At 39.4% G+C, this 26,299-nt stretch overlaps 1 protein-coding gene and 1 non-coding gene across 2 annotated transcripts in view; one reads left to right on the forward strand and one right to left on the reverse strand.

Moving 5' to 3' along the window:
- Window positions 1–26,299, reverse strand: part of PRMT8 (protein arginine methyltransferase 8) — a 154,969-nt gene that overhangs the window by 88,958 nt on the left and 39,712 nt on the right. The window contains exon 2 of the mRNA XM_027856464.1: window positions 14,988–15,173. Coding sequence (XP_027712265.1) covers window positions 14,988–15,173 — 186 coding nt within the window. The remainder of the gene's footprint in view (window positions 1–14,987; window positions 15,174–26,299) is intronic.
- On the forward strand, window positions 11,221–11,324 carry LOC114038947. Its single transcript, XR_003568608.1, has one exon. It is a non-coding gene; the product is annotated as a U6 spliceosomal RNA (small nuclear RNA).

Raw genomic sequence — 26,299 nt, forward strand, 5'->3', positions numbered from 1 at the left:
ACCAGAGCCAAAGGCCACCAGAAAACTGCCTCTGGAGAGCCTTGCCCTGCCACTAGGCCAATCAAGTCCTAACTTTGCACCTTTAGGGAAAACCTAGCCTAACCCATATTTCAGGGAAAAGGTGAGGGACCTGATAGATAATGGTACTGTCACAACTAAAATAGCAGGAATGTCAATCAAAATAATATTTCAGTCTTATCTCATGCCTAATAAATTGGGAAAGATGACAAAAATGAGGATAATAAATGTTGGAAGGGTTGTGGAAAAATGGTCCAACCCTGCTGGAAAGTAATTTGGAGTTATGAAAAGAAAGTAACTAAAATGTCTATACTTTTTGAACCAGAGATTACATTTTGCATATATTTCTATATATGTTTTCCATATACACCAAGGAAGCAAATGACAAAAAGCAAAGTATTTATTGCTGCTCTTTCTGTAGAAGCAAAGAACTGGAAACAAATTTAACATCCATGAATTGGGGAATGGCTAAGTAAGATGTGGTCCATGCAGTCCTAAAGTATTACCATTCTGTAAGAAACTATGATTATAATGCATACAGAGATGCAAAATGAATAAGCTGAACCAGAAAAACAACATGCACAATTACTTCAACAATATAAAACAGCAAAACAAAATATTCCAAACTGAATGCTGCAAAAATATAAAAAGAAAACTTTAACCCAAAAGAAAAGAAATGAGAAATGAGAAGGTGCTTCTTTGCAAAGGTAGAGAACTACGGGTATAGAACACTAAAGAAAATTTTAGATTCTTTACAGTCATTGGTTAGTTTTACTGAACTGCTTTTTTTCCTTTCTTTTTTCTTCTTTGTTACCAGGCATTGCTCTCTGGGAGGGAGATGAGACAAGGGTAGTTTTGGGAAACGTAAGTAAAAAGATCGGAATTTTTTAAGTCATGTTAAAAAAAAAAAGCTTTGCTAAAATCTTGATAGACGACCTCCACAGCTTCCTCCTTGTCCTGTTCAAAAAGAATCTGAAATGATCTGTTCTTGATGAAGCCATGCTGGCCCTTGCTAATTCCCCCTTCGCTTTCCAAATGTTCACCACCCACCTCTTTAATGATCTGCTCTAGGTTTTTTCCCAGGGAGCTAAGTCAAGCTAACTAGACTATAATTAACAAACTCTATTCTCTTCCCTTTTTTGAAAATTGAGGCACCTGCCCTTCTCCAATCTTGTGGCACCTCTTCCATTTTCCGTGGTTTTCTTTTTTTTTTTACTTGAAAAATTTCTAATTATTATTTTTAATTTGTTATTTATTTATTTATAGCATTTTCTTCTTTTTAAATTTTGAGTTCCAAACTCTCTCCCTCCCTCCAATCCACTCCCCCAATGACAAACAACATGATATCAATTAAGTATGTGAAATCATGCAAAACATGTTTCCATATTAGCCATAATTTTTCAAAAATCAAGAAAAATAAAGTGAGAAAATTATACTTCAATTTGCACATAGTTCTCTCTCTGGAGGTGTATAGCATTTTTTCATCATGAGTGCTTTGGAGTTATGATCCAAGGATCATAGTATTGATTAGAGTAGCCAAGTTTTTCACAGCTGATCATCATACAATATTGCTGTTACTTCCTGTAATGATTTCCTGGTTCTTCTCATTCCACTTTGCATCAGTTCATACAGGACTTGCCATGTTTTGATTTCTTTTTTTTTAAACCACCCTACCTCATCATTTCTTATAGTATAATAGTATTTTACACCACAGCTTGTTTAACTATTACCCAATTGATTAGTATTTCTCCAATTTACAATTCTTTGCTACCACAAAAAATCTGCTATAAATATTTATGTATATTTTTTCCTTTTTCTTCTCTTTTGGATACAGGTCTGATAGTGGTATTGCTGGGTCAAAGGGTATGCACAGTTTGATAGCCCTTGAGGCCTAGTTCTAAATTGTTCTCCAGAATGGCCCAGTTCATTACTCTACCAGCAGTTCATTACTGTACTTATTTTTCCTTTTTCCCCTGCAGCATTTGTCATTTCTGATAGGTGTTAAGTGTTACCTCAGAGTTGTTTTAATTTGCATTTCTCTAGTCAATAGCAATTGAGAACATTTTTTTGTATGACTATAGATAGCTTTGATTATTTCTTCTGAAAATTTCCTGTTCATGTCCTTTGACCATTTATTAATTGGAAAATAGCTCTTTTTTTTTTTTATAAATTTGACTCAGTTCTATACTTAGTATATATTTGAGGAATGAGGTCTTTATCAGAGAAACTTGCAGTAAAAATTTTTGATATTGCTTCATTTTCTATGGCTGTTATTACATCATTTGTTGTTGTTCAGTCATTTCAGTCATGTTTAATCTTTGTGACCACTTTAGGGGTTTTCTTGGCAAAGATACTGGAGTGGTTTTCCCATTTCCTTCACCAGCTCATTTTACAGATGAGGAACCAAGGCAAGCAAGTTCAAATGACTTGCCCAAGGTCACACAGCTAATAAGTAGTGTCTGAGGCTAGATTTGAACTCAGGAAGATGAGTCTTCCTGACTTCAGGCCCAGCACTCTCTGCACTATGGCACCACCTAGGACCCCTATTTTCTCTGGTACATTTTAGCAAATGTAGTTTTCCCTGATTATGTCTTTTAATTAGGTATATTTTTGCTTTTGCTTTGTATGACATCATGATTGCTACCCCTGCCTTTTTCACTTCAGCTGAAGCATAATAGATTCTGCTCCAGCCCTTTATTTTAACTCTGTGTATGTCTTTCTGTTTCTAGTGGATTCTGGTTTCTAATCCATTCTGCTATCCACTTCTCTTTCTCAGGTGGGCTCATCCCATTCACATTCACAATTATGATTATTAACTGTATATTTCCCTCCATCCAATTTTCTTCTATTTATTCTTCTCTTTCTCTCTTTCTCTGTCCCCTGTCCCTCCTCAAAAGTCACTTTGCTTTTGACCACTGCTTCCCTTAATCCACCCTCCCTTTATCATCCCACCCCACCCTATGTGTCTTATCACCTTTCCCCTCTTATTTCCCTATTCAGTAAGTTACATTTCTATGCACAACTAAATGTGTATATATATTCTTCTCTCTTTGAACCAATTCTGATGAGGCATTGCCTGCCACCCCTTCCCCCAGTTTTTCCCTTCATTGTAAAAGCTTTTCCTTGTGTAACTTTTTTTTTGTGAGAAAATTTGCCAATCAGCACCAGCTATATCCAATGCCAACAAAGGGTCCTTTGTAATCTCTTTTTGATCCATTGTTCAGCCTCTTTACCTTCTCTGGACTGGGAGCTCCTAAAGATGCTACTGCTGCTTGCTGCTGTGGGCTCTGGATAAGCCTCCATACCTTTGTCATAGACTTCTGCTGACCTCTTAAGTTTTCTTAGGCCAGAAAATTTCTCACCCTGACTTTTTGTTGGCTCTGATGCTCCAAAATTTGATTTGAGGCATTATTTTAAAGTTTTTTGGAAGAGAATGTTGGGAGAGTTCATCTGGGTGGCTGTTCCTAATCTGCCATCTTGGCTCCATCATCTTCTATGATCTTTCAGATTTTTGATTAAGCGATCACATCTGCCAGTTCTTTAAATGTCCAAAGATTTAGTTCATCTGGACCAGGTAACTTGAATTCATCAAAGATAGTTTGGTTCTCTCTTATTGCCTCCCCACTTAATTTGGGTATCAATTTCCTATTAATTATTTTTGTTCTGTTATGTTCAGTGCAAGGGTCATTCTCCTTGGCAGAGAAATGTCCACGTTCAGTTGTTTTCAGTCATGTCTGACTCTTTGAGACCTACTTGGGGTTTTCTTGACAAAGATACTGATTTGCCATTTCCTTCTCCAGCTCATTTTATAGATGAGGAAATTGAGACAAATAGGGTTAAGTGACTTACCCAGGGTCACACAGCTAGCAAGTATCTGAGGACAAATTTGAACTCAGGAAGATGAACCTTCCTAACTTCAGGCCCAACACTCCAACCACTGCACCACTTCACTGCCCCATTGGCAGACAAAACAGAAACCAAATAAGAACTGGGCATCCCTTCATTCTCTCTGTTGTCAGTTATCACAATTCCATTCACTCCAAGCAAAAGTACTGCCCCTTCTCTGATCCTCCTTTCTCTCCCAGAATACCTTTAAGAAATTTCTTTTTAATTGTCTTTCATTTCCCTCACCAGCCCCAGCTCATTCTGAGTGTTAGCACTCTGGACACTATTTTTATGGGACCATACCATATTCATCCTCTCTCATCTGGCCTCATTTCTATTTTTGGTACATTTCTTTTTAAAAATCTAAGTTGATCATTACATATCCCATGCATTCATACATCAGTGTCTCCAGACACATCCCATTGTCTAGGATCCCACTTCTTTGCTGGATGATTACTAGAGGGACACACATTCTTCCTATAGGTTTAAGGATAATAAATTGAAGATACATGACCCAACAGCACCAGGGAAGAGGCTACAAAGGAAACAAATAGCTGTCACATAAGCATCTAAACTTGATGCATGTAATAGTTTCCAAGGAAATGCTAAAGAAAATGAGGTTGGGTAGGGGTAAACTTCAGCCCATTCCAAGTTTAGAGGTATCAATGTTAAACAAAAATAAAAAAAAAAAGCTAAACATGGCTGAAAATATTGTTCATCACAACCCTAACAGATCACAAGGTTGCGAGCCACACATAGAGAGTGTTAGTTCTATAAATTTAAGAAGGAAGAAGATAGACTTTGGGTGCTTTGGTTATACTGAGAATTTTGGGCAAAGTATACGAATTATAAATAGTTGTTTCAACAAACATTGCTTAGAGAAAATTTTGCCATCTGGATCTGGTTATGTTCCCCAATAAAGACATTATGCCATTAAAAAAAGTTTAACTGATATCCAACTCAGAAATAGATGTACCACTCCATGAAACATAAATGCATTTTAAGAAAATTTTAATGGAAATGCACTATAGGAAACTCTGTCTTAGTTAGGTTGGCTAAATGTTTTTCTGAACTTAGTCAATGCTAATATAAACACATCACCAAAATCTGACAATCAACAGGGAGAAAAATATTGGCTTCGACATACACCTCACATATACAATTTTCCCATCTTAGAAGATTTATTTTTTTAATGTTACTCACAGACCTTTACCTCTCTACAGCTTCTATTCCACCTATGTCGGATAGCCTAGGGAAATGGAAAGAACATTGACCTGTAAGTTAAGATACCTGGGATCTTGTCTTGGTTCTGTCACTTGCCAACTGTGTGACCTTGAACAAGTCACTTCTCTGTGCCTCATTTTTTCTCACCTGAAAAAAAATGAGGCTCTTGAACAAGATGGACTTTAAAGTGACTTTGTGCTCTGACATCTATGACTCTGAATAAGGGAAGTATGTGTGCTGTGTTTTACCCATGTAGATTATGTGTCCTCATGGGTCTATCTAGATGTGGCTTAGAGGGAGAAATGCATAGATATTTCTAGAGTCTCCTCATCCTTCTCTAAGAGAGTCTTTTATTCTTGCCAGGAGGGGAGAAAGATTTTGGTACCAGAGGCTGGTCACTATACTCTCCTCAGAGAGAGAAAATGCTGGGCTAAAATTATATCTATTTCCTGCTCGCCCCCCCCCCCCAATATTGTTAGTCTATGGAATATAATTTTTAGATTCAAGCTGAGCTACTAACCATTGTATTTTAATGAGAAGAGAGTTCCCCAAGTTATATATACAAGGCTCACCTCCCTTCCCACCAAATGCCAGCTCCACAATGAACACATATAGCAAACAGCAAATAAACCCATTCATCCAAATCAAACAAAAATCAAAGCAAACACAAATTAGAGAAAGTATACATATGAGAATATATACCAGACAATACACTGAGTAAATGAACTCTCCTACTGGGAGCAAAAAGTATCAGCTTTACCAAGAGAGAGGGTCCTAGGTTTCACCCAAGAGGAAATTCCCCAAAATCTTTAGGGTTGTAAGGTAAAGATAGGGAATGGCTGAAGTGCGAGCTCTACAGGTTGGCTTCTTCAAAAGTCTTTCCTTTCAGAGACCTCTCCCTAAAAAGAGTCTGAAACCACATGTCTTCTCTTTCAGTTCTGGAAGCTAGAAGCCCAGTATCTCTCTTCTCCCAAGCTCTTACAAACTCTGCCCCCATGAAGGCATGGGGCATTGAATAATCAATTTCTAGCAAAGTTCCCTGCAAATAGGCTTTGAGGCACATGTTGTTATACCTGGGAAGCTTTCTAATAGGGGCAAGACCCTTTGCGCCCAGTCTTCTCAGTCCTCCTTGGTTAAAACATTAAATTCAATAAGCATACTATGTTAATGGTTATTAATTATTAGACTGTAAGCTCCTTGAGAGCAGGGGTTTTTTTTTTTTACTTTTGTTGTATCCCCATTCCCAGTGCATAGCATAGCATCTGATATAAAGTAGGTGCTTAATAAAGGTTTCTTGTTTGTCTGACTGTTAAAGTATTGTACCATCTGTGAGTTTACATTCCATTGGAGTGACACAATATATAAACAGATAAGTAAATATATGCCCAGTGTGTGGTATCGATAATAAATGTTCTTTAAGGAGGAATTCATAGGGGAGCACCATGGAATATGAGCTGATCTCAGAATCAGGGAGACATGGCTTCAATCTCCTTTTGACAAATTCTGGCTATATGACCCTGGGCACACAAGGGTCTAAACTTCTCAGTGCCCCCCCCCAAAACAACTCTCTAAAACCACAAAGTTACTGTTTGTTTGTTTTGTTTTCTGAAACTGGTTCTCCCTATCTCTCTCAGGCTGGGAATGCAGGGGTGCCCCCGACACCATCCCACTCCTGGTTGTCATGGAAGTTTTGACCTACTCTGTTTCTAGTTTACCCCTTCTGAGGCAGCTGGTAGGTTCACCATATTGGTGCTGGATTAGTGTGGACACTGGATTGGGTTTAGTTCTATTGCAGCTCAGAACTCCAAGATTCAAGTGACCTATCAGCCTTAACCTCCCCAGCAGCAATGGACTACAGGCGTGCTCCATCACATCCAGCTCTAAGACTGTAAATGGTGAGCAGCTACTGATCTGCATTGGGAAAGAGAATTCTTTTATCAATGGTTTCCCATACCAATAAAATCACAGGTCAGGACCAAGGAAGAGTTTAGGGTGAGAGGGAAAGATAATTTCCTCTTGGCAGGAAAGACTTCATAGAAGTGGCTTTGGAGCTGGACCTCAAAGGATAAGGAAGGATTAATGTTTTATTGAATGAATGAATGACATCCCTCCCCTTCTTTTCCATACTAAAAATCTTGAATTCTTTGGAAATAATCTATTTATGGCATAGTCTCCAATAGCCACCCTAGTAGGCCTTCTCTGGACACATTCCAACTTACCAATGTCTATCCTAAAATGTCAATCACAGAGTCCTAGATACTTGTAGGCTGGCTTACTACTGTTTGGTCATAGCCCTGCTTGGAGGTTTCTTATATTAATTACTCAACCATTTGCTGAAACACACAGTTTTATGTGCTTTCAGCCCTGATGGACAAGTTTAGACACTATTCAGCACAGCCTTGAGGACTGGAGCTTCTGGTGATCGGGGATGTCTTTCCTGTTGATACTGGAGGCAGGATGAGGGATAGGATAGAAGCAAAATTGTACAACCAGGTTGGAACAGCTCCAATCAAGCAAATGGGGCAAAGCCACAAGGTGACAGGTCAGCAAGCAAAATTTCACAGGATTATAGGTTCGGAACCAGAAGCAATGGATGTGCTGAAGCTGATTGTTAAATATCAGTGTTAGCATTTACACCATAGCAATCAGCAAACTACAAATCAGGGACTGAGTTATTGTTAATTGTCTAGATTTAAGAAAGTGATAGATAAAATGTTTATAATGCAAAATAAACTTAAAAATGTGTCAAGGGTACTTTTTTCTGGATAGCCAGTTGTTATTTACCAGCACACCCTTGACTAGTAGAAACTTTATTTATTTATTTGCTTGTTTGTTTTTTAGTGAGGCATTTGGGATTAAATGACTTGCCCAGAGTCACAACAGCTAGTGAGAGTTATGTGTCTGAGGCTGGATTTGAACTCAGGTCCTCCTGACTCTAGCTGTCCCAGCAGAAACTTTAGATGGTTATTTAGTCTAACCTGCTGATTTTACAGGTGAGCAAACTTAGGCCCAGACATCCTCAAGATCACCTAGACCTTGTGATGGAATCCTAATAAAGCTGACCCCAGCCCCAATATTCTAACTTCCTTATGGGCCTCGCTGAAGAGGCATGCCCTGATTTAACCACACAATCTAGCTTTAACGACATCACAGGCCCCAGACTCAATCACAGGCCCCACTGAACAGCAAGCCCACTGTCCCTACCCAGCCTCTACCTAGGCACCCCCCCCAAATAAATAGCCTAACTTCCTAGTAAAGAACTGACCTAGAGTAAACTTATGGTGTAGAGAGGCTTATTATAATATCATTATCATACATACAAGTCCCCCCAGTGGGTTTTTCTGTATGCATTGTGGATGATCACATGCACCATTCCACCAAGGCTGGGACATCCCCCCCATTACCACCCCTTAACAAATCCCTCCTGCCTTTTTAATATTCATAATTTCTGTTGTGTAGTCAGCATCATTACACTATAAAATTGCCTGTCTTGTCTAATCAAGTTGCTGGTTCCTCTTGGAACTCAGCCTGTTGGAGGCACCATTCCAATAATCTAATTATTGGATTAGATTATTAGATTGAATCTCAATTCATTCAAGGCAACCCCCAAAACAAACCATGAAACCACCACAACACTTGAATAACACAGTGATAGAACTAGAATATGAGCTCAAGTCCTAAGATAAGGTTTAGCACTCTTCCCCTCCCCCCCCCCCCCCCCCCCCCCCCCCCCCCCGCACACCCGGCCTTCTCTAAGAACTCAGACCAATATTAATGAGACACACCCTCACCTTTCCACCCACCCCAACACACACACAGAAACACAAACTCTGAGAATGTATAAAAAATACAAGCTATCTCATAGACTTTCCAATCACCCTTTGCAATAGGCCCACCATTTTAACAGAAGATCTAATCCCTGAAGCCTTTTGGGAGTCTGAGGATGGTTTTCCAGTCATTTGAGTACGAAGCTGAGAGACCACTGGCCCTGGAATCAAGAGAACCCTGCATCTGAATTCTGGAAGCCACCTACTAGCTGTGTGTCCTGGTCAAATAATTTTACTCTTCCGAATCTCAGTTTCCTCATTTGGATTTGGGGCAGGGGTGAGGGAGGGAACTTCCACTACCAATCTCACAAGGTAATTGGGCGAAATGGGCTTTCTAAATTCTAAGACTCCAAATGAGTTAGTTTTTTTTGTTTGTGCTGTTTTGTTTTTTTAATTGATGAACACCTGCTCATTCTTCAATGCCTTAAAGATTTCTTATTCCCATCTCACATTCTCCATGTAGGTCCTATATGTCCCTGTGCAAAGAGAACTTCCAGAGAACAGACTGCCAACTGCTAGGATCTTACTGGCCATTGATTCCTATCAATTCCAATTTAATTCAATCATCCATGGGAGATCTGCCCAAAATAGTCCCAAGAAATTTCTTGCAAAACAATGCTACTTCTTATTGAAAACATTTGTTTTAGCCCAGCCAAGGACCTGGCTCTGTCTCCTAGTTTTCCAATCTATTCATCACATAAACAGGGCATTGACTGATTGCTGGGAAATGATGCTTCAAGAAACCATTTCAAAGAGAACTGCCACCACATTTTCAAAAGAAAAGGCTCTGGACCACCTCCTAATTATTTATCATGAGCGCACTGCTTTTGGGGGAAAGAATGTTAAAGGCATTGCATATCATTCTCCAAGACCAGTAAATATCCCAGATCTTTTCATGGTTGATGACTCCCAAACTCAAATTCCTTTCAACATCCACAATATCCTCCACATCTAATTCATTCTCTCTACTTACACAGCTACCCCTCTTCATTCAGGTCCTTATCACTTCTCACCCAGATTATGACAATGGCTTCCTAAGTGATCTCTCTGACTCAAGTATCTCCCCAGTCCAATTTATCCTTCACCCAGCTTGTAAAGTTATTTTTTAAGTGCACATTGGAGCTTATCACTTCTCCATTCCACAAACTCCTGTGGTTCCCTATTTCCTCTAGGACATAATGTTTAACTCTGTTTAACTTATAAAACCTTTCACAATCTGGCCCCAACCTGCCTTTCCAACTCTGTTACCTGTTATTCTCCCTCCTAGACTCTGTGATCCAGACAAAATGACCTTCTCTCTCTTCGTAACATGAGGAACTCCATCTCCTGCCTCTGAATCTTTACATTGGCTGTCCCCCATGCCTGGAATGCACTCTCTCCTCACCTCTGCCTCATAGAATCCCTCTCTTCCTTCCTGATGCAGGTCAAACACTACCCTCTATGTGAAGCTTTCCTGATATCCCAGTTATTAATGCCCTCCCACCCTAACTACCCTGTATTTAATTAACTCATATTTATTTGTATTTATTCTTCGGGACATATTCATATATATACTTGTCTCCCCAGATAGACAGAGGGATGGTTTCATTTTTTGTTGTAGCACAAAGCCTGACACATAGTAGGTGCTTAGTAAATGAGTATTATTGCATCATTCCTCCTCAACCTGCTCTTTGTCCTCCCTGAAACCTCCAGTTCTTCAATCCTTCTCTCTTCTTCCAGGCCATCACCACTGCTTGGACCTAACTTCTTTTCCTTCCACAGTCTTGATCCTATTCTGAGCTCTCTCAATAAAGTTATTCTTCTCTAATTTTAAGCTCTTTTGTCCTTCCGCTGCTCTTCCCCTGCTAATTCCAATCCTCAATCACCATAACCATACAGTCTCTCCAATTCCAGTTTCAAACTGCTGGATGCTGCTGGAAGGATTCATGAAACTGTGATTACTGTGTACCCTACAAACTAATGCTACCTATTCTTGACTGGGCCCTCACTGAGATACAGCCATCCTTTTCTTTATCTCTCATTTACTCCTTTTCAAAGTGACTCTTCAAAATCTCTGCTCTCCTTAACACCTCAACTTCATTCCTACCCAATCTTCTCTCAACAGATGACATTACCTTCTACTTGACCGTAAAGATTGAAGCCATCCTTGTGAGCTCCATAAACTCCCATCTTCTACATTGCAAAACATTTCTATGTTCTCAACCAAAATCTTTTCCTTCGCTCTGATCTCAGGAGACTGACTAACCTTGTTAAAGTTAAGCCCTCTGTGCTTGCTTGGGCAGTACATATACTAAAATTAGAACAAATCAGAGATGAGCATGGCCCCTGAGCAAGGATAACACGCAAATTCGTGAAGAGTTTCATATTTTCCAAAATCTTGTAATATGTAACTGGGGACTATTCAAATTTTTAAAAAAGTTAAGCCCTCCACTTGTGCCACTTGGTCCCAACCTCTCTCAGGTCCAAAGAATCCATTACTTAGTGACCAACCTGCTAGAGAACAGCAGACTTATCCTGTCACTAGGACTATATAAAAAAACTTAAATGGATGAAAAATAAAAATGTCCATTATCCAGACTATTTATTCCATGCAGTTGGCTAGTCAATCTGTTGAGTTAGTACATATATTTTAGGCAGGCACTATAGATGGACAATGAGTTAAGCTCTGAACTGAATAGGAAGAAGAGAGTGGGTTGGATTATATTTGGGAAACTACACAGTACTTTTAATGATTCCAAGCTGCTCCTTGGCACAAAAGCCTATATTTTTAACACAATCTCCTTGAGATGCTCTATGGTTGTGAATCTTGAAACACCACAATTTCTGAAGACTAAAGGTCTTCAGTGACCCAATGCACAATGTAGAGATGTACACTAGGGACAGTTAGATTGTAGTACCTCCTCAATGATTAAGCTACATTAAAGAATGGACATAAAGTATATAATTGAGGAAATATGGATTGAGAAATGGGGTGAGATGATCATGTGGCAAGACGGTGAGAAGGGGAATAATAGAATCCTCCTTTATGCAATCCCTACATAGTATACTTTGTATAGAAGTATCACACATGATGCTATAGTATTTTGAAAACCTTAAAACACTATATAAATATGAACTATTATTATTATTATGATGATGATGATGATAGGCACTACCTCCTTTCTGTTTTTGCTACATACGAGTGTAATCCAGGTTTCCAGCTAAGTCTCAGGCATTTTGTTTGTTGTTGCTTAGACAACTCAGGACTGTTGGAGAGAATGCTGACACCATGTGCCTCGTGAGGGATGGAGTTGGTGGGATAGCAAGACATTCTTTTTATTCTTTCTTTGAGAGGACACACATGGTCCCAGACTCTTTTGGGAACCAATTCCAGATACATGAAGAGATGGAGACAGACTTTGGAAGTTACAAACATGTAGAAGCTGGCTATGTTGAAGAGTCATGTCTATTATTTCCAACTTGCTTCCCCAGAGACTTTGGAGAATTTCCCCCCTTTAGTGAGATTGAGGCTTCTCTCTTGGTTAAGCTGAGAACTTCTTCAATTCTCACGTAAAGAATTCATTCACACTGTGCATTTTCTGGTATAGTCTAACTTACATAACCTCTCCAATTTCTGTTTGTTGTTTTGCTTGGATCAATATTTTTCCTCGCTATTTGGTATAATTGCTGTTTAGGGTGTGTACCTAAGAACTGTACCTATGCGCTGATTTGATTTGCCAAGTCTACAAATTTTTCCTCAAAAGAGATTGCTGAAAGGCAATGATTTTCTTATGGGTGAGCAGGGCAAAAATCACCAGCCCTTGCAGAATTCTTTATTCAAGCCAAGCCTTACAATTTACGTGAGACGTGGCGGACATTATGCATCTGCTCTCCATAACTTCTCCCAGTTTCTTTCTAGTTTTGCCCGGCAAAGCCCCTGCAAATAATTTACTATACCACTGAAAATGGGAATTTAAAGGAATTTTCTGACTATATCTCAGATAAGACCGAGAGACTTACATGACAACAGAGTACACAAAATGTTAAAAGGACAGACTTGAACATTTCTAAGCCTTTCATTTTGCTAGCTAGATGGGTGGGCCTGACCGATTTTATATCCCAAATGAAGAATAATAGTCCCTACACTCTATGCCAAAGAGCTGCCAAACCCTGGTGGTAGGGAAGAAACTGCGCTGTAAGAGATGACTACCTGAAGACAACAGAGGGCATTGAAGAGAAATCCAAGACAGAGCAATGTGGCGAAGAAACAAGAACAGCAAAAACAAGAACAACTTCATAGGAACAGCACCTCATTTGATGACATTGCTAGATGACATTGGTAGTCTTGTAAATATTGGAAGCATAGAATGTCCCAGACATATGTGTCCATATGTGTGTTCCCCTTCACAAATTTAGACTCTGTCTACTTCCAGCTCCAAATACATACCTTCATGATCTTATATGTTTCCTATTGGCCTAAATGTAGCACTAGTATCCACTAAATGGAAAAAAAAAAAGACCCAGAAGAAAGTCTTCAGAATGTGGGTCTTTGTTCTGAAGAAAGTCTTCAGAATGTTGGGTCAATCTTCTTTGAAAGATTTGGTGCACTGGAAAAAATGCTGAGTTTGGCATCTGATGACCTGAGTTTGAATCCTTGCTTTGCCATTTACTACCCATGTATTCTCGGGCAAATTGCTTAACCTTTCTAGGCCTTCATCTTTCAATGAAGGAGCCAGGCCAGCTGACCTCTAAGCAACCTTCTATCTCTAAGTCTATGATTTTACAGTTCTATGAAATAACACAGACAAGTATCACACAGGTTAAGAAGGCATGAGAGTTTGTGATCTACACCAATGGAGGGAATAGTCATATCAAAGAGATAACAAATCTGTTGAAGTATGATGCCCTACTAAGACCTAGGGGTGACTTTGGATTCTTGAAAGCATTGCCAGCAAAGTACAAGCCCTGGCAAGTCTTACAGGTTTGGAACACCTGGATCCAGGTACAGCCCTGGTAATGTCATCTAAGAACCAATCTTGTTAAGTCTAGGGAGGCTCATGACCAGCTTGGATATAGGATGATAAATTTTTCAGACATGGAAGCTCATAAAGGCCATTTAGAAGCTGTGATCTGTTGAGCGAAGAGAGCCCACATTGGTAATATATCACAGGTCCTTGAATTATTGCTGTTGTTCAATCTCATTCCCTGAATACTTTTTTAAGAAGAGGAGACAGACTAGTCTCTCCCTGAAGGAAAAGTACAATCCTGAGAGACAGAGGGTATAAACAATGTCTTTGATGAGTTGCTTCTGGTCTTACAACTTTCATCTACAAAGTGCTGTGAGAATCTATAACAAATAGTTCTGGATTATCTGTGCATTTGGGGATAAGAGATAGTTGGTGGAATACAAAGTAATGCAAAAATCTTTTCTCTTTGGCTTTGAATTGCATAATCAGTTATCCACATCCATGGAATATCACAAACATATACATTCGCAAGTACAGTCATAGAATGACCATTTCTATGCCTTTCCATTATTCCTTTCTACCCTGACCTTTTGTACATTGCCTAAAACCCAACTGGTTTCTAGATCAATAATCCAATCATAGAAGATTGAGTGTCAGATCTATTATGTTGAATCAGAAAACAATTTGCCTAAAATCTTAGAATCTCAGGGGACCTGAGAAATCATGTAACCCAACCCATTCTTAAATCAGAATCCTCTTTACAAAATTCCCATCAGGTTGTTATTCCAGGCTGTGAATTGCCCGCAGTAATGAAGCAGCTCATTCTAGTTTTAGAATAGTGAGGTAAAAATGCAAAACTCATTGACATTCATGAGCTTTGGACTGGGAGTCAGGAGACCCAGGTTCTAGTGCCAGCCCTAGAGCCAACACTCACTTTGGGTCAATCTTTCATTTTCCCCTTCTAAGCCTCAATCTCCTTATCTCTAAAACGATTTCTAAGTTCCCTAACCGTTCTAACATTCTGTGATTTCATTCACTCTAAGTCGCTGAAACCTCTTCACATTTGTGGAGGCAAGGATGCTTTTACCTCGTGAATCCCAAAGTGAGCATAGGAATCAAAGTAGTAATCCCTTGAGGTCATCTCCTCCGGGTTCAGCAGTTTAGACATCTTTCCTCGTCCAGGGCAGCTGGGCTGGGTGGATACATGATGGACACACTGTGCAGGTTTGGGGGCCACAACAGGCTGAGGAGGTTGGGAGGGGGCACTGCTGACCTGGAAGCAAAGGGCCTGGTGTTAAACAGAAGCAAAAGATGAGGTTGAAGAAAAAAAAGGCCAACCCTCAAGTTCTTCCTTCCCCCTGTTCCCCAGCCCCTTTCCCTGAGCTCTTTCTCCTAGTCCTTGTTCTATATCCCCAGCCATTATTTTCCAAAAGCGTATAAGAGACATTCTCAATGGAGGGCATGTTTTAAAAGCCTACAACACCCCCCTCCTCTTCCCAAAACCTTGATCATTTAAATTTTCTCTCTCACCTCACTCAAGCTACTGTAATCCCACTTTTCTTTTTTTTTCTTTAGTTTTTTTAGTTTTTAGGCAATTGGGGTTAAGTGACTTGCCCAGGGTCACACAGCTAGTAAGTGTCAAGTGTTTGGTCTGAGGCTGCATTTGAACTCAGGTCCTCCTGACTCCAGGGCCAGCGCTCTATCCACTGCACCACCTAGCTGCCCCTTGTAATCCCACCTTTCCCAGGGACCCAGGATGGACTGAACAGAGAAGAACTGATGTAGTCCTACCTAGATAATGGACCTCCTATAACTACTTTTCCTTCTCTACTCCTAACCATTCATCTTCATCCCTAAAAGGTAACTCTAACTAGCCTAGTGATGGCATAAATAGTTCGGTGTTTACCTAGTAATTCATATAATGTTTGCATTCAATTCAACTTTTGTTGATTGTTCACTATATGCAAGGGACTGAGCTAGATACTGGGAACAGAGATGAAAAATAAGACCTAATATGCCTTCAATGAACTTCCAGTCTGTTAGGAAGAATACATCATGACCACAAATAAGTATAATACAAAGTAGAGAGTGACAGGGACAAAGGATAGATCCATACAAAAAAAGCCAAGAAAATCTGTTTTGGCTTGTGAGTCCTTACAGATTGGAGGATATGTAGCATATTTGTGAATCCAGCATAACACTGTGTACAATTAGGAGCTTAATGAAGGCTTTTACGTAATGATGGTGATGAAAGTGAAGATGCAGGTGATAGTGATGCATAATGGGAATGGGGATGAGGATTGGGATATGGTAATGATGAAGGAGATGGTGATGGTGAATGAGTGATGGTGATATACCAAGGATGATGATCATGACCATGGAGATGATGATGGTTATAAGGATATGGTAATGCTGATAGTGACTGGGTAATGGTGATGTTGTGCTGGTGATGGTAGTCATGAGCATGGTGAAAGTAAGGGTGAGGGGGATGGCTTTTGTGATAAGGGTGATAAGATCCCTCTTCCTTATTTTATCTAGTTCTACTTTGCTGAAATTCAGAGGTGAGAAAATACCTAGATAAATGAGATTTTATTTGCACTTGAAGGGTATGTAAGTGACATGAAATGTCTGTGAAGTGATTGTTCTAGGTAACATCAGGGCATTTTATTTTACCATACACATTTTATTTATAATTTTGTACACTGAGTGAGACTGCTTTTCTATTTGAGTCATTTTCTAATCAAAGCAAAATATAGCCTAAGTAATACAAAGCTTTAAAATATAGCATAAGATACAAAAACAAACATACCGTATCTAGTTAGGAATATAATTATGATGTTATATTTTTAATTCAGAATTATGTTTAGAACATCATGCAAATAGATCACAGACTTGACTGAAATAAATAAATTTGTAACAAATTCCTAATATTACCAAAAAATTATCAAAGAATGCACAAAATTAATACTTATTCCACCTTTATATCATATTCCTAGATCCTTCACCAATGTTACATGAGTAAAAAATAAGTCAAACAAAAACCCAAAACAAAAAAATGAAATCAGAATCACTAATGTTATCAAGCAGAACAAACAAATAAATTAAATCTACAGCCATCAGCATAGGTTGGCCTATAGAGTTCCTGGATACAATGCCCATTGACTACCACTATGCTACTTTGTACACTTCCTCCCAATGTGAGATTCAGAAAATGAAGGCCCAAAAAGGTAAAAGTATAGAAGGTAAAAGGCAGAATCAAAGAAAAAGGGTCTGGGTCTCTACTCTAAAAAGATTCTCACAGCCCCACATTTCTAAATTTATCTTCTTTCTTTGCAAAGTGATCGTCTGAATAGTGCAGCATTGAAAGCACCAGTCTTGAAGTCTGATGATATATATTCAAATCCTGACCCTGATAATTCTTAGCTTTGTGACTCTGGGAAAGTCATATAACTTCCTTGTTGTTCAGTTGCTCATTGCAAAATGGAGATGATATTATTTGCATTGGGAGGCAACACGGTATAGCAGAAATAGCGATGGACTTAAAATGCAGAAATGTGACCATGGGCGATTCATATAGCCTCTTAGGGTTCTTCTGAAACTGAAAGTTACAAAAGAGTTGTCCACCTGCTTTGGTGAAAGGAGTTTCCATACCAAGATAATCATCAGAGAGAAAAAAATATATTAGTTTTAATAAATGACACGTATAGTTTTTCTCCTCTTTTAGAAACTGTCTTCCTTCAAGATGCTTTACAAGAAGCTAACTTCATAGCTATTGATATATTGCACACAGCAAAATTCAGATACATTGGTTCATGTATCCTAAATGGATAATATGTTCAGAAGAGTACAGTTTTTATTTAATGTTGGTCACAGACTTTAGCTGAAGCAAAGGCTGGGTCCTCTACAAAGAACTGAAACTTCAGTCTTGGCAATATAAGAGAAAAGTCTGGGTATCTACAGGCTGAATACCCTCTGGTGCCCAGTAGGCATTGGGCTGGTAACTCAAGTAAAGCTCTTTTTGGTGCTCCACTCAGGTATTACACCTCCTTGCTGGATAAATAAAACAATGACACTGACTTAAAGAAGGCTTACGAAAATATCACAGAAGGGACCGTAAGTTGTCAAATGGGGCCTGGTCTGGGATTGTTTATTTGCTTATTTTTGTTTTTGAAGATCTAAATTCCCTGCCCCAGTGTTGTAGGAATCAAATGTAGGGATATAATTTCTGTGAATTTTAAAACCTTTTCTTAAAGTTTCTGAGCCGATGGATATTTTCTTTCTAAATGAATTTTATTTTGTGTTGTTTTTACTTGGATTTCTTTCCATCAATTAGTCAACAAGTATTTATTAAGCACTTCCTATATGCTAAGAATTATGCTGGGTGCTAGTGATACAAATACAAAAAATGAAATAATCCTAAATACAAGGATCTCACATATAAGTGGGAGAGACAAGTACATATAAAAATATATACATCATAAGTATGAAGTGAATAAATACAAATATGCTTAAAGTAGTTAAATATAAAATAATGTGGGAGGGAGAGAAGTTGGGGAGTGGGGAGGGAATGTGTCAGCCAAGGCATCATGCAGAAGATAGGCTTGAGCTGACACTTAATAGAAAGCAGGGCCTCTCTGAGACAGAGGTAAGAAGGAGGTCCATTCCAGGCATATGGGGTGACCAATGTAAAGACAGAGAAAAAGGAGATGGAGTACCCTACATGAGGAACAAGGAAAAGACCAGTTTGGTTGGATTTCAGAGTGTGGGAAGTAAAGTAAGGGGAAGATAGGTTCAAGACAAGTTGTATAGAGAGCTTTAAAAGCTAAAAATAGTTCATATTTTATCCTAGAGGCAATAGAAAACCACTGGAGTATGATTTTGGAACATTTTCTTGTTTCTTCCCTGGAGTTACTTCTTCACGATCTAGATTATGATATTTTTTAAAATTTCATTTTCCCACATGGGATTTTTCTTTCTTGTAATTGACCCACTGTATTTCCCAGGATCCCAAAGGCATTGTGCTTGTGAATATTATTGATTATGAATGCATTATGCCTGTTACCTACAGTAAAATTGCACTGTGGGCCATCAACACTACTTGGAGTTATGTATTATTGACAACATCTTTGCTTATTTGCATGTGACAATGAATTCGTTCTTATTGCTCATCTATGCTATTGTCTATGCATGCTATTTTTTTGGTACATGCTGTTAAGTTATTGTCATTCAAACTCAAATATCCATTTGACTACTTGGTTCTTTGCTTTTGCATTATTGATTTGCTGAATAACATTTTAAGTGAAATCTGAACAAAATGGAGACCAAAATTTTGGGAAAGTGATATGAAGCAATGGATATAGAACTGCAGAGGTCTTTTATAACTAACGATAAATCCTGAGTATAAAATTAAGGATATTATAAAAACACCAAGAACAGCTATGAATGACTTACACAGATGCACAGAGATCAAGAACCAGTTCTAACTGGGAACATCTCAACCTGTTTTTGTGTGAATTACCAGACAAGTGATCACTCAGAAATTCCTGACATCAGAAGATGGTACCTAAAAACTGATCACTTGATTCCAATCTGAAAGAGAAGCAGTGATTTTAAAAGCTGTGTTTTTTTTTTAAATGGACAGAAAAGTTCTGCCTGTGGACAAGCTGAAAAGCATAATTAAAATGGCAAGAGAAGCTTCTCTCACAGATAGTATTGGGTTTAGATCATCTATTTCAGAGGGAAATCAAGCCTCGAGTTTTTCTCAAGAAAAGACCCATGCTCTCCAGGGAAGAAATGCCAGTAAAAGTTATGCTACCAAATTACTTCATGACTGGCAAGCTCCTGAGTCAGGACAAATGGGTTGCCTTCTGGAAAGCATTAAAGGGCTTCCTTTTACATTTGGGCAGAGTCTAAAGACCACAAATCCTGGCATCATATGGCAGCAATGCCTGTAAAGATTACAAGGACATTGAGCACAGGAGGCATAGCATAGGATCAGACATCTAGAGTTGGAAGGAAATTTACAGGTAATCCAGTCTAAAACCCTTCATTTTACAGATGAAGAAACTGAAACTCAGGTGAGAGACTAAGTGACTTGCTCAAGGTTACATAGATGGTAAATGGCAAAGCCAGAATTTTAACTCAAGTTCAGTGCTCTTTCCCCTGTAATATGTAGGATTCCAGATTTTTTTCTTTTGGTCTATCGTATGTATCTGACTCTTCAAAACCCCATTTGGGGTTTTCTTGGCAAAGATACCGGAGTGGTTTGCCATTTTCCTTTTCCAGCTCATTTTACAGACAAGGAAACTAAGGTAAACAGGGGTAAGTGACTTGCCCAGGGTCACACAGCTAGTGTTTGAGGTCTCATTTGAATTCAGATCCTCTTGGTTCCAGGGCCAGCATTCAATCCACAGAGCCACCTACCTGCCACCTCCACATAAATACCCTTTGGCAAAAGGGTCAAAGGCCTTTGAGGTACTTGTGGGGTTTAATTGTAGAGCTGGGTAGAAATAGAAGCATTACAACTTGATTAAGTAGACAGGACCAGATTGGGTCAAATGAACAAAGGTCAGCATAAATGATTGCTATTGATAAACAACTAAATTATGAGTAATTGCTGAATAGGGTAAAACTTTATAAGAAATGGATGCAGCATGTAAAGAGTGGTCAAACTTAGGGAAGATAAAATTTCAACTAAACTCAGGCCTGCAACCTAGGAGTTATATCTTGGACTCTTCACTATTCCTTACCCCCTATAGCCAATCTGTTGCCAGGGCCTGCCGATTTTACCTTTGCAACGTCTCTCATATATGCCCCCTTCTCTCCTCTGACACTACCAGGATTCTGGTGCAGGTCTTCATAGCCTCACATCTGGATTATTGCAATAGCCTATAGGTGGTTCGGCCTGCCTCAAGTCTCTCCCCACTCCAATCCATCCTCCATTCAGCCACTAAAGTGATTTTCCTAAAACACATCTGATGTCATCCCCCCCACACACACACACACATACACAATCAATAAACTCCAGTGGCTCCCTATTGCCTCCATGACCAGATAGAAAATTCTCCCCTTGGCATTCAAAGCCCTTTAGAACCTAGCCCACTCATAACTTTTCAGTCTTCTTACACCTTACTCCCTGACACATACTCTTTGCAGGGATACTGGGCTCTTGGCTATTCCACAAATAGCATTTTCTCTGGTTATCCCCCATTTCTGGAATTCTTTCATTTTTCTAAGACTCTTGACATTCCTGGCTTCCTTCAAGACCCAACTAAAATCCCACCTTGTCTAGTAAGCCTTCCCCAACCCCACTTAATTCCAGCACCTTCCCTTTGTTAATTATTTCTTATTTACCCAGTATCTAGCTTGCTTTGTATATATTTATTTCATGTTGCCTCACTCCATTAGATTGTAATCTCGATGAAGGCGAGGACTGTCCTTTGCCTCTTTTTGTATCCCCAGCACTTAGCACAGTGCCTGGTACATAGTAGGTACTTAATAAATGCTTATTTGTTGAATCATACTAGAATACCTTCTCAGATACGGTACAAAGAATCAAGAAAAGGGACTGCTGCTTTCCACCACAAGGAAAGGTGACCAAGACATACAGTCAGGAGCCTACAGAAAACCTGTTGAAAAGAAATGGAATCCTGGGTAAAATTGTTCCCCTTGGGGAGGGAAGAATTCAAAGACTGGAACTCACAGCAACCTGATTCAGGAACACCACTTGGGATGGGAGACTGGACTTAGACCATACCTATTCGTTTATTTCAAGTATTGGAACAAAATGAGAAGTTCATAGACCATTCAACAGTTAACAAAAAGAAATTTACATTGCAATAGCATAGAAAGGATATTCAATAAAAACAGTGGAGCTCTTAGCTTCAGCAAATACAGCCCCCTTCATCTCCATGTAGAAAAATAGAAAAAAATCTGGTCAGCCAGGCAGTGTATGGTGTCTTTTGCATTTTTACGACTTCTTCCAAATGTGAAAGTCCTTGACCTCATGTAGGTGGTCCTTTTTAAACCCTTAGGTAACTAGAAAGCCATTCCAATATGGTCAGAAGCCACCAGGAAGTTATCTTCCAGGGTGTAACAGTTTGAGCATTAGTCCCAGGAACAGTTTTGTCACCTTTCAGAGAAAAAAAATAGCATAACTTATGTATGGGCAGCTAGGTGGTAGAGTGGATAGAATACTGAGCCTGGAGTCAGGAAGTTTTATCTTCATGAGTTTAAATCTGGCCTCAGATACTTACTAGCTGTGTGACTCTGGGCAAGTCATCTAACCCTGTTTGCCTCAGTTTCCTCATTTGTAAAATGAGCTGGAGAAGGAAATGGCAAACCATTCCAGTATCTCTGCCAAGAAAACCCTAAATGGGTCACAAAGTGTCAAACACAACTGAAACAACTAAATAAAAACAACAGTATGTGAAAAGAGAAGAGAGGATATTGCTAGTGATTCTATCATACCACTAGCAGAGTACAGCCAAAGGAATAGCATTTCCTTACACTACAGATAGAGTCTAGATGACCATCCATATGTTGGCTACTCTTGAGAAATGAATGCTGATTTTTTTCTGACAAGAATTGTTAGGCTGTCTTTTAAAAATGAATGAGCTTGGGGCAGCTAGTTGGTGCAGTGGATAGAGCACTGTCCCTGGATTCAGGAGGACCTGAATTCAAATCCAGCCTCAGACACGTAACACTTACTAGTTGTGTGACCCTGGGCAAGTCACTCAACCCCATTGCCTAGCCAAAAAAAAAAAAAATGAATGAGCCTAGGGGCAGCTAGGTGGTGCAGTGGATAAAGCACCAGCCCTGGAGTCAAGGAGGACCTGAGTTCAAATCTGAACTTAGACACTTGACACTTACTAGCTGTGTGACCCTAGGCAAGTCACTTAACCCCATTGCCTAGTGAAAACAAAAAACAAAAAAATGAATGATCCCAGGGATGGTAGTTATCCCTCTAAATCAGGAGTTTAGGGATGGGGGCATTAACTCATAACTATGTATTTGCCAGAAGCACAGACCCTCTTCTCTTCCTAAACTCTCTTTCTTAATGACCTCATCACATTCTAAGGATTCAATAAGTCCTCTCTACATAGATGACTCTAAGATGTGTATGTCCAGTCTTCGTGTTCTCTTTCCATGCTCCAGTCCCCACATTACCAACTGTCTATAGAATATTTCAAACTGGATGTCCCACGGACATCTATGGGGGGAGCAATATCTGCTAAAGCCAGGCTGGCTTTTTCCCTCAAAGATAATGAAATCATCCTTGAGCTTTAGTTAAAGCTCCATGATCCGTGGGACTAAGGTCTGAACAATTGTACTTCTCTGATCCCTTGTTTAAAATGAGATGGTGAGGTATTCTGAGGCTTGACACAGATACTTGATCAGATACATGCCACCATGGCAAATAGGATTCAAAGCAGTTGTACCTGGTTGAATCAATGGTGTATCTTCGCCGAATACCTTTTCATTGCCATTTTAAGTAAACTTCCTTTTGTTGATTGTTAGGCAGTTTATGAGTGCCTAATTTTGTTCCAACGTTGTACCTAAATCAGTGGAACTGGCCTGAATCAAAACTAGTCCAGAACATCAACTCAAATCAAATATGTCCAAAAACAAAATTTATTATCTTTCCTCTCAATACAACCTTCCAGGACCCCAAAATCCTTCCTTCCAGTTACCCAGGTTTGCAATCTCAGTGTCACCTTCAACACTTCACTCTCCCTCAACCCACACATACAGGCAGTTGCCGAGTCTTGTAGATAATAACAATGATGATAGCTAACACTTCTATAGCACTTATTATGTGCCAGGCACTGTGCTAAGCATTACATTAATTATTATCTCATTTGATCCTCACAACAACCATGGGAGATAGATGCTATTATTATCCCTATTTTACAGATAAGGAAACTGAGGCAAATAGAGGTTTAAGTGACTTCTCCAGGGCCACACAGCCAGTGTCTGAGGCCAGATTTGAATTCAGGACTTCCTGACTCCAACCCCAGCACTCTATCCACTGAACCACCTATCTACCCTCATAATCTCTCTCTCATCTTTCCACTTCTCTCCACTCACACCATAACCACTCTAGTTCAGACCCTTGTCACCTCTAGATCAGATGATTTCAACAGCCTTAAGTAGTCTCCATGCCTCAAGTATCTCCCCTCTACAATTCATTATCTTCAGAGAATGTCATGTCCCTACTCAATAAATGCCAATGGCTCCCTATTAATTACTTCTAGGATCAAATACAAATTCCTCCTTCACATTATATCAAGAATTCAAGGTACACTGGACTGTCTGCTAGGTAACCAGTGGCTTTCTGTATTGAATTGGTGGAATGGATACTATCAGATCCTTAGGGCAGTGGAAGACAAAGATAAGTCAGCCTTCATCTACCCAGATGGATTTTACCAGTTTGAGTGTATGCCCTATCTAATGGATCTTGGTTCCTGACACTTTTCAATAACTTATGTAGAGATGAACTACATAAAAGTATTAGTGTATGTAGATAAATCAACTGTCTTGAGAAAAACTGATCAAAATTTTTCATCAGCTAGAAAATGCTGCTTAATTGACAAGTACTAGTCTCACAGAAGTTATGACAGATATTTACATCACATAATATCTCATCAAGGAGTGAGCACAAAGCCAGAAAAAAAAATAGAAGTATGCCCCAACTGGTCACATCTAAAGAACTTTCAAAACTAAACACTTTCAGGATTCGGTGGTTATGATCACACATTTGTAAAGAACCAGACTCCCCTTACCAGGCCATTGAATGATCTCACTGCTTACAAAATTGAGAAGAATTAGAGCAGAAGGAAAAGAAAAATCAGTTCACCCTAACCCTCTGAAACCATTTGACTACCAGATGTGAACAAACCTTCAAAAATAAGATCAGCTGCCTTTCTCATGCACTAATGTTGGGCTATACAGATCTGAGCAAATCTTTTTTCTTGCATTTTGATGCTAGCCAAGATGGGTTAGAAACAGTTTTGTGTCAAGAAAGCAATGGTAATCAGAAACCAACTGCATTTGCCAGCAGAAGGCTTACTGACAATAAGACTCAGTCTCCTTTACAAAAACTAGAGTTTTTGGCTTTGGAGTAGGCTCTTACTGAGATAGGGTTTCACTCCATATGTATGGAGATACGTTTCAGGTGTTTACAGACAACAATCCACTGACCTATATTTTGACCAGTGCCAAACTGAATGGTGCTTACCAGAAATAGGTAGCAATAATATCTAGTTATGATTTCAGGATAAACTATTGACAAGGGAGGACCAATGTGGAAATAGTAATGACTCTCTGTGTTATCCAAGAACTTGTACTGAAGTCAAATATAAGCACAGCTAAAGTTTGAGCCTTCCCCCAGACAATTTGCCAGCAGCAAATATAAACCTCATTTCACCGAACACACCTTCTTTTCTCCAGTTGTCTTTGATTGTTATCAAGAGCAAATGACCACTGAAATCTTTGAAAAATGATCCTAGTAAAGATGTACCTGAGGGACTCAAATTTCATTTCCCAAAAAAGCACCATACTATTGAGACAATAGTTGGAGTTGCGGAAAGAATTTAGAGCTGTTTAATGGATTGCTATACTGGACTATAACTGATCCTATATATGGCAGGATGGGGGAGGGGGAAGATTGGAACCCAAAGGCAGCTCCTTTTCTGCCTAATTCTTCAATTATAGAGACCCCTAGTATACAGAGATGGCATCTGAGACTACCAGAAGGCATTGGTCAGTCTTTTCCCTGCCTAGCAAAGTTCCCATGAAAGAGACTCCTCCCCATCCAAGGCTGATATGTAGGCTACGAACACAGGCCTCTTAGCCTCCTTGGAGGCTGTTTTAGATGAAGGAGACCTCAGAAGCTATGGCTTTGTGAGCTTCCAAAGGTCAGAGGCTAGTGAACCATTAGAGTGGCAGTTGATTTGTGATTTGTGCCAGGATTTTCCAGAAGCCAGATAGTGAGAAGCAAAATACTGAGCAATTTGCTTGACCTAGCCCCGGCAGGAGCAGAGGATGGGTTCATCTACCCACCATCTGTCATGCTGCATTTGGAAGTTAATGAGGTAAATACTATATAGAAGTTGAGCTAAGTCTGAGCCCACTCTCCCCAAGGAATGAGGTGATATAAGGGAGAGGGTGTCCTAAGTGTTGGGGACAAACGTTGGCACTTCTGTTCCTGCTATATCCATAAATATCTCCTTGTCAGAAAGAGACAGAGATCGAGAGATAGAGACCAAGAGCAAAAGAGAATGCTAACATCCAGCCTGGGCTAGCTGCAAGCACGGGATTGTGAATGCATTTGTAGATCTGAGGACAATGATGGTCAACCTAGACTAGATATGCAGAAAGGTCACCTGGTCACAAAAG

Source organism: Vombatus ursinus, unplaced genomic scaffold (assembly GCF_900497805.2).
Source record: "Vombatus ursinus unplaced genomic scaffold, bare-nosed wombat genome assembly UNPS02011431.1, whole genome shotgun sequence".
NCBI lineage: Eukaryota > Metazoa > Chordata > Mammalia > Diprotodontia > Vombatidae > Vombatus > Vombatus ursinus.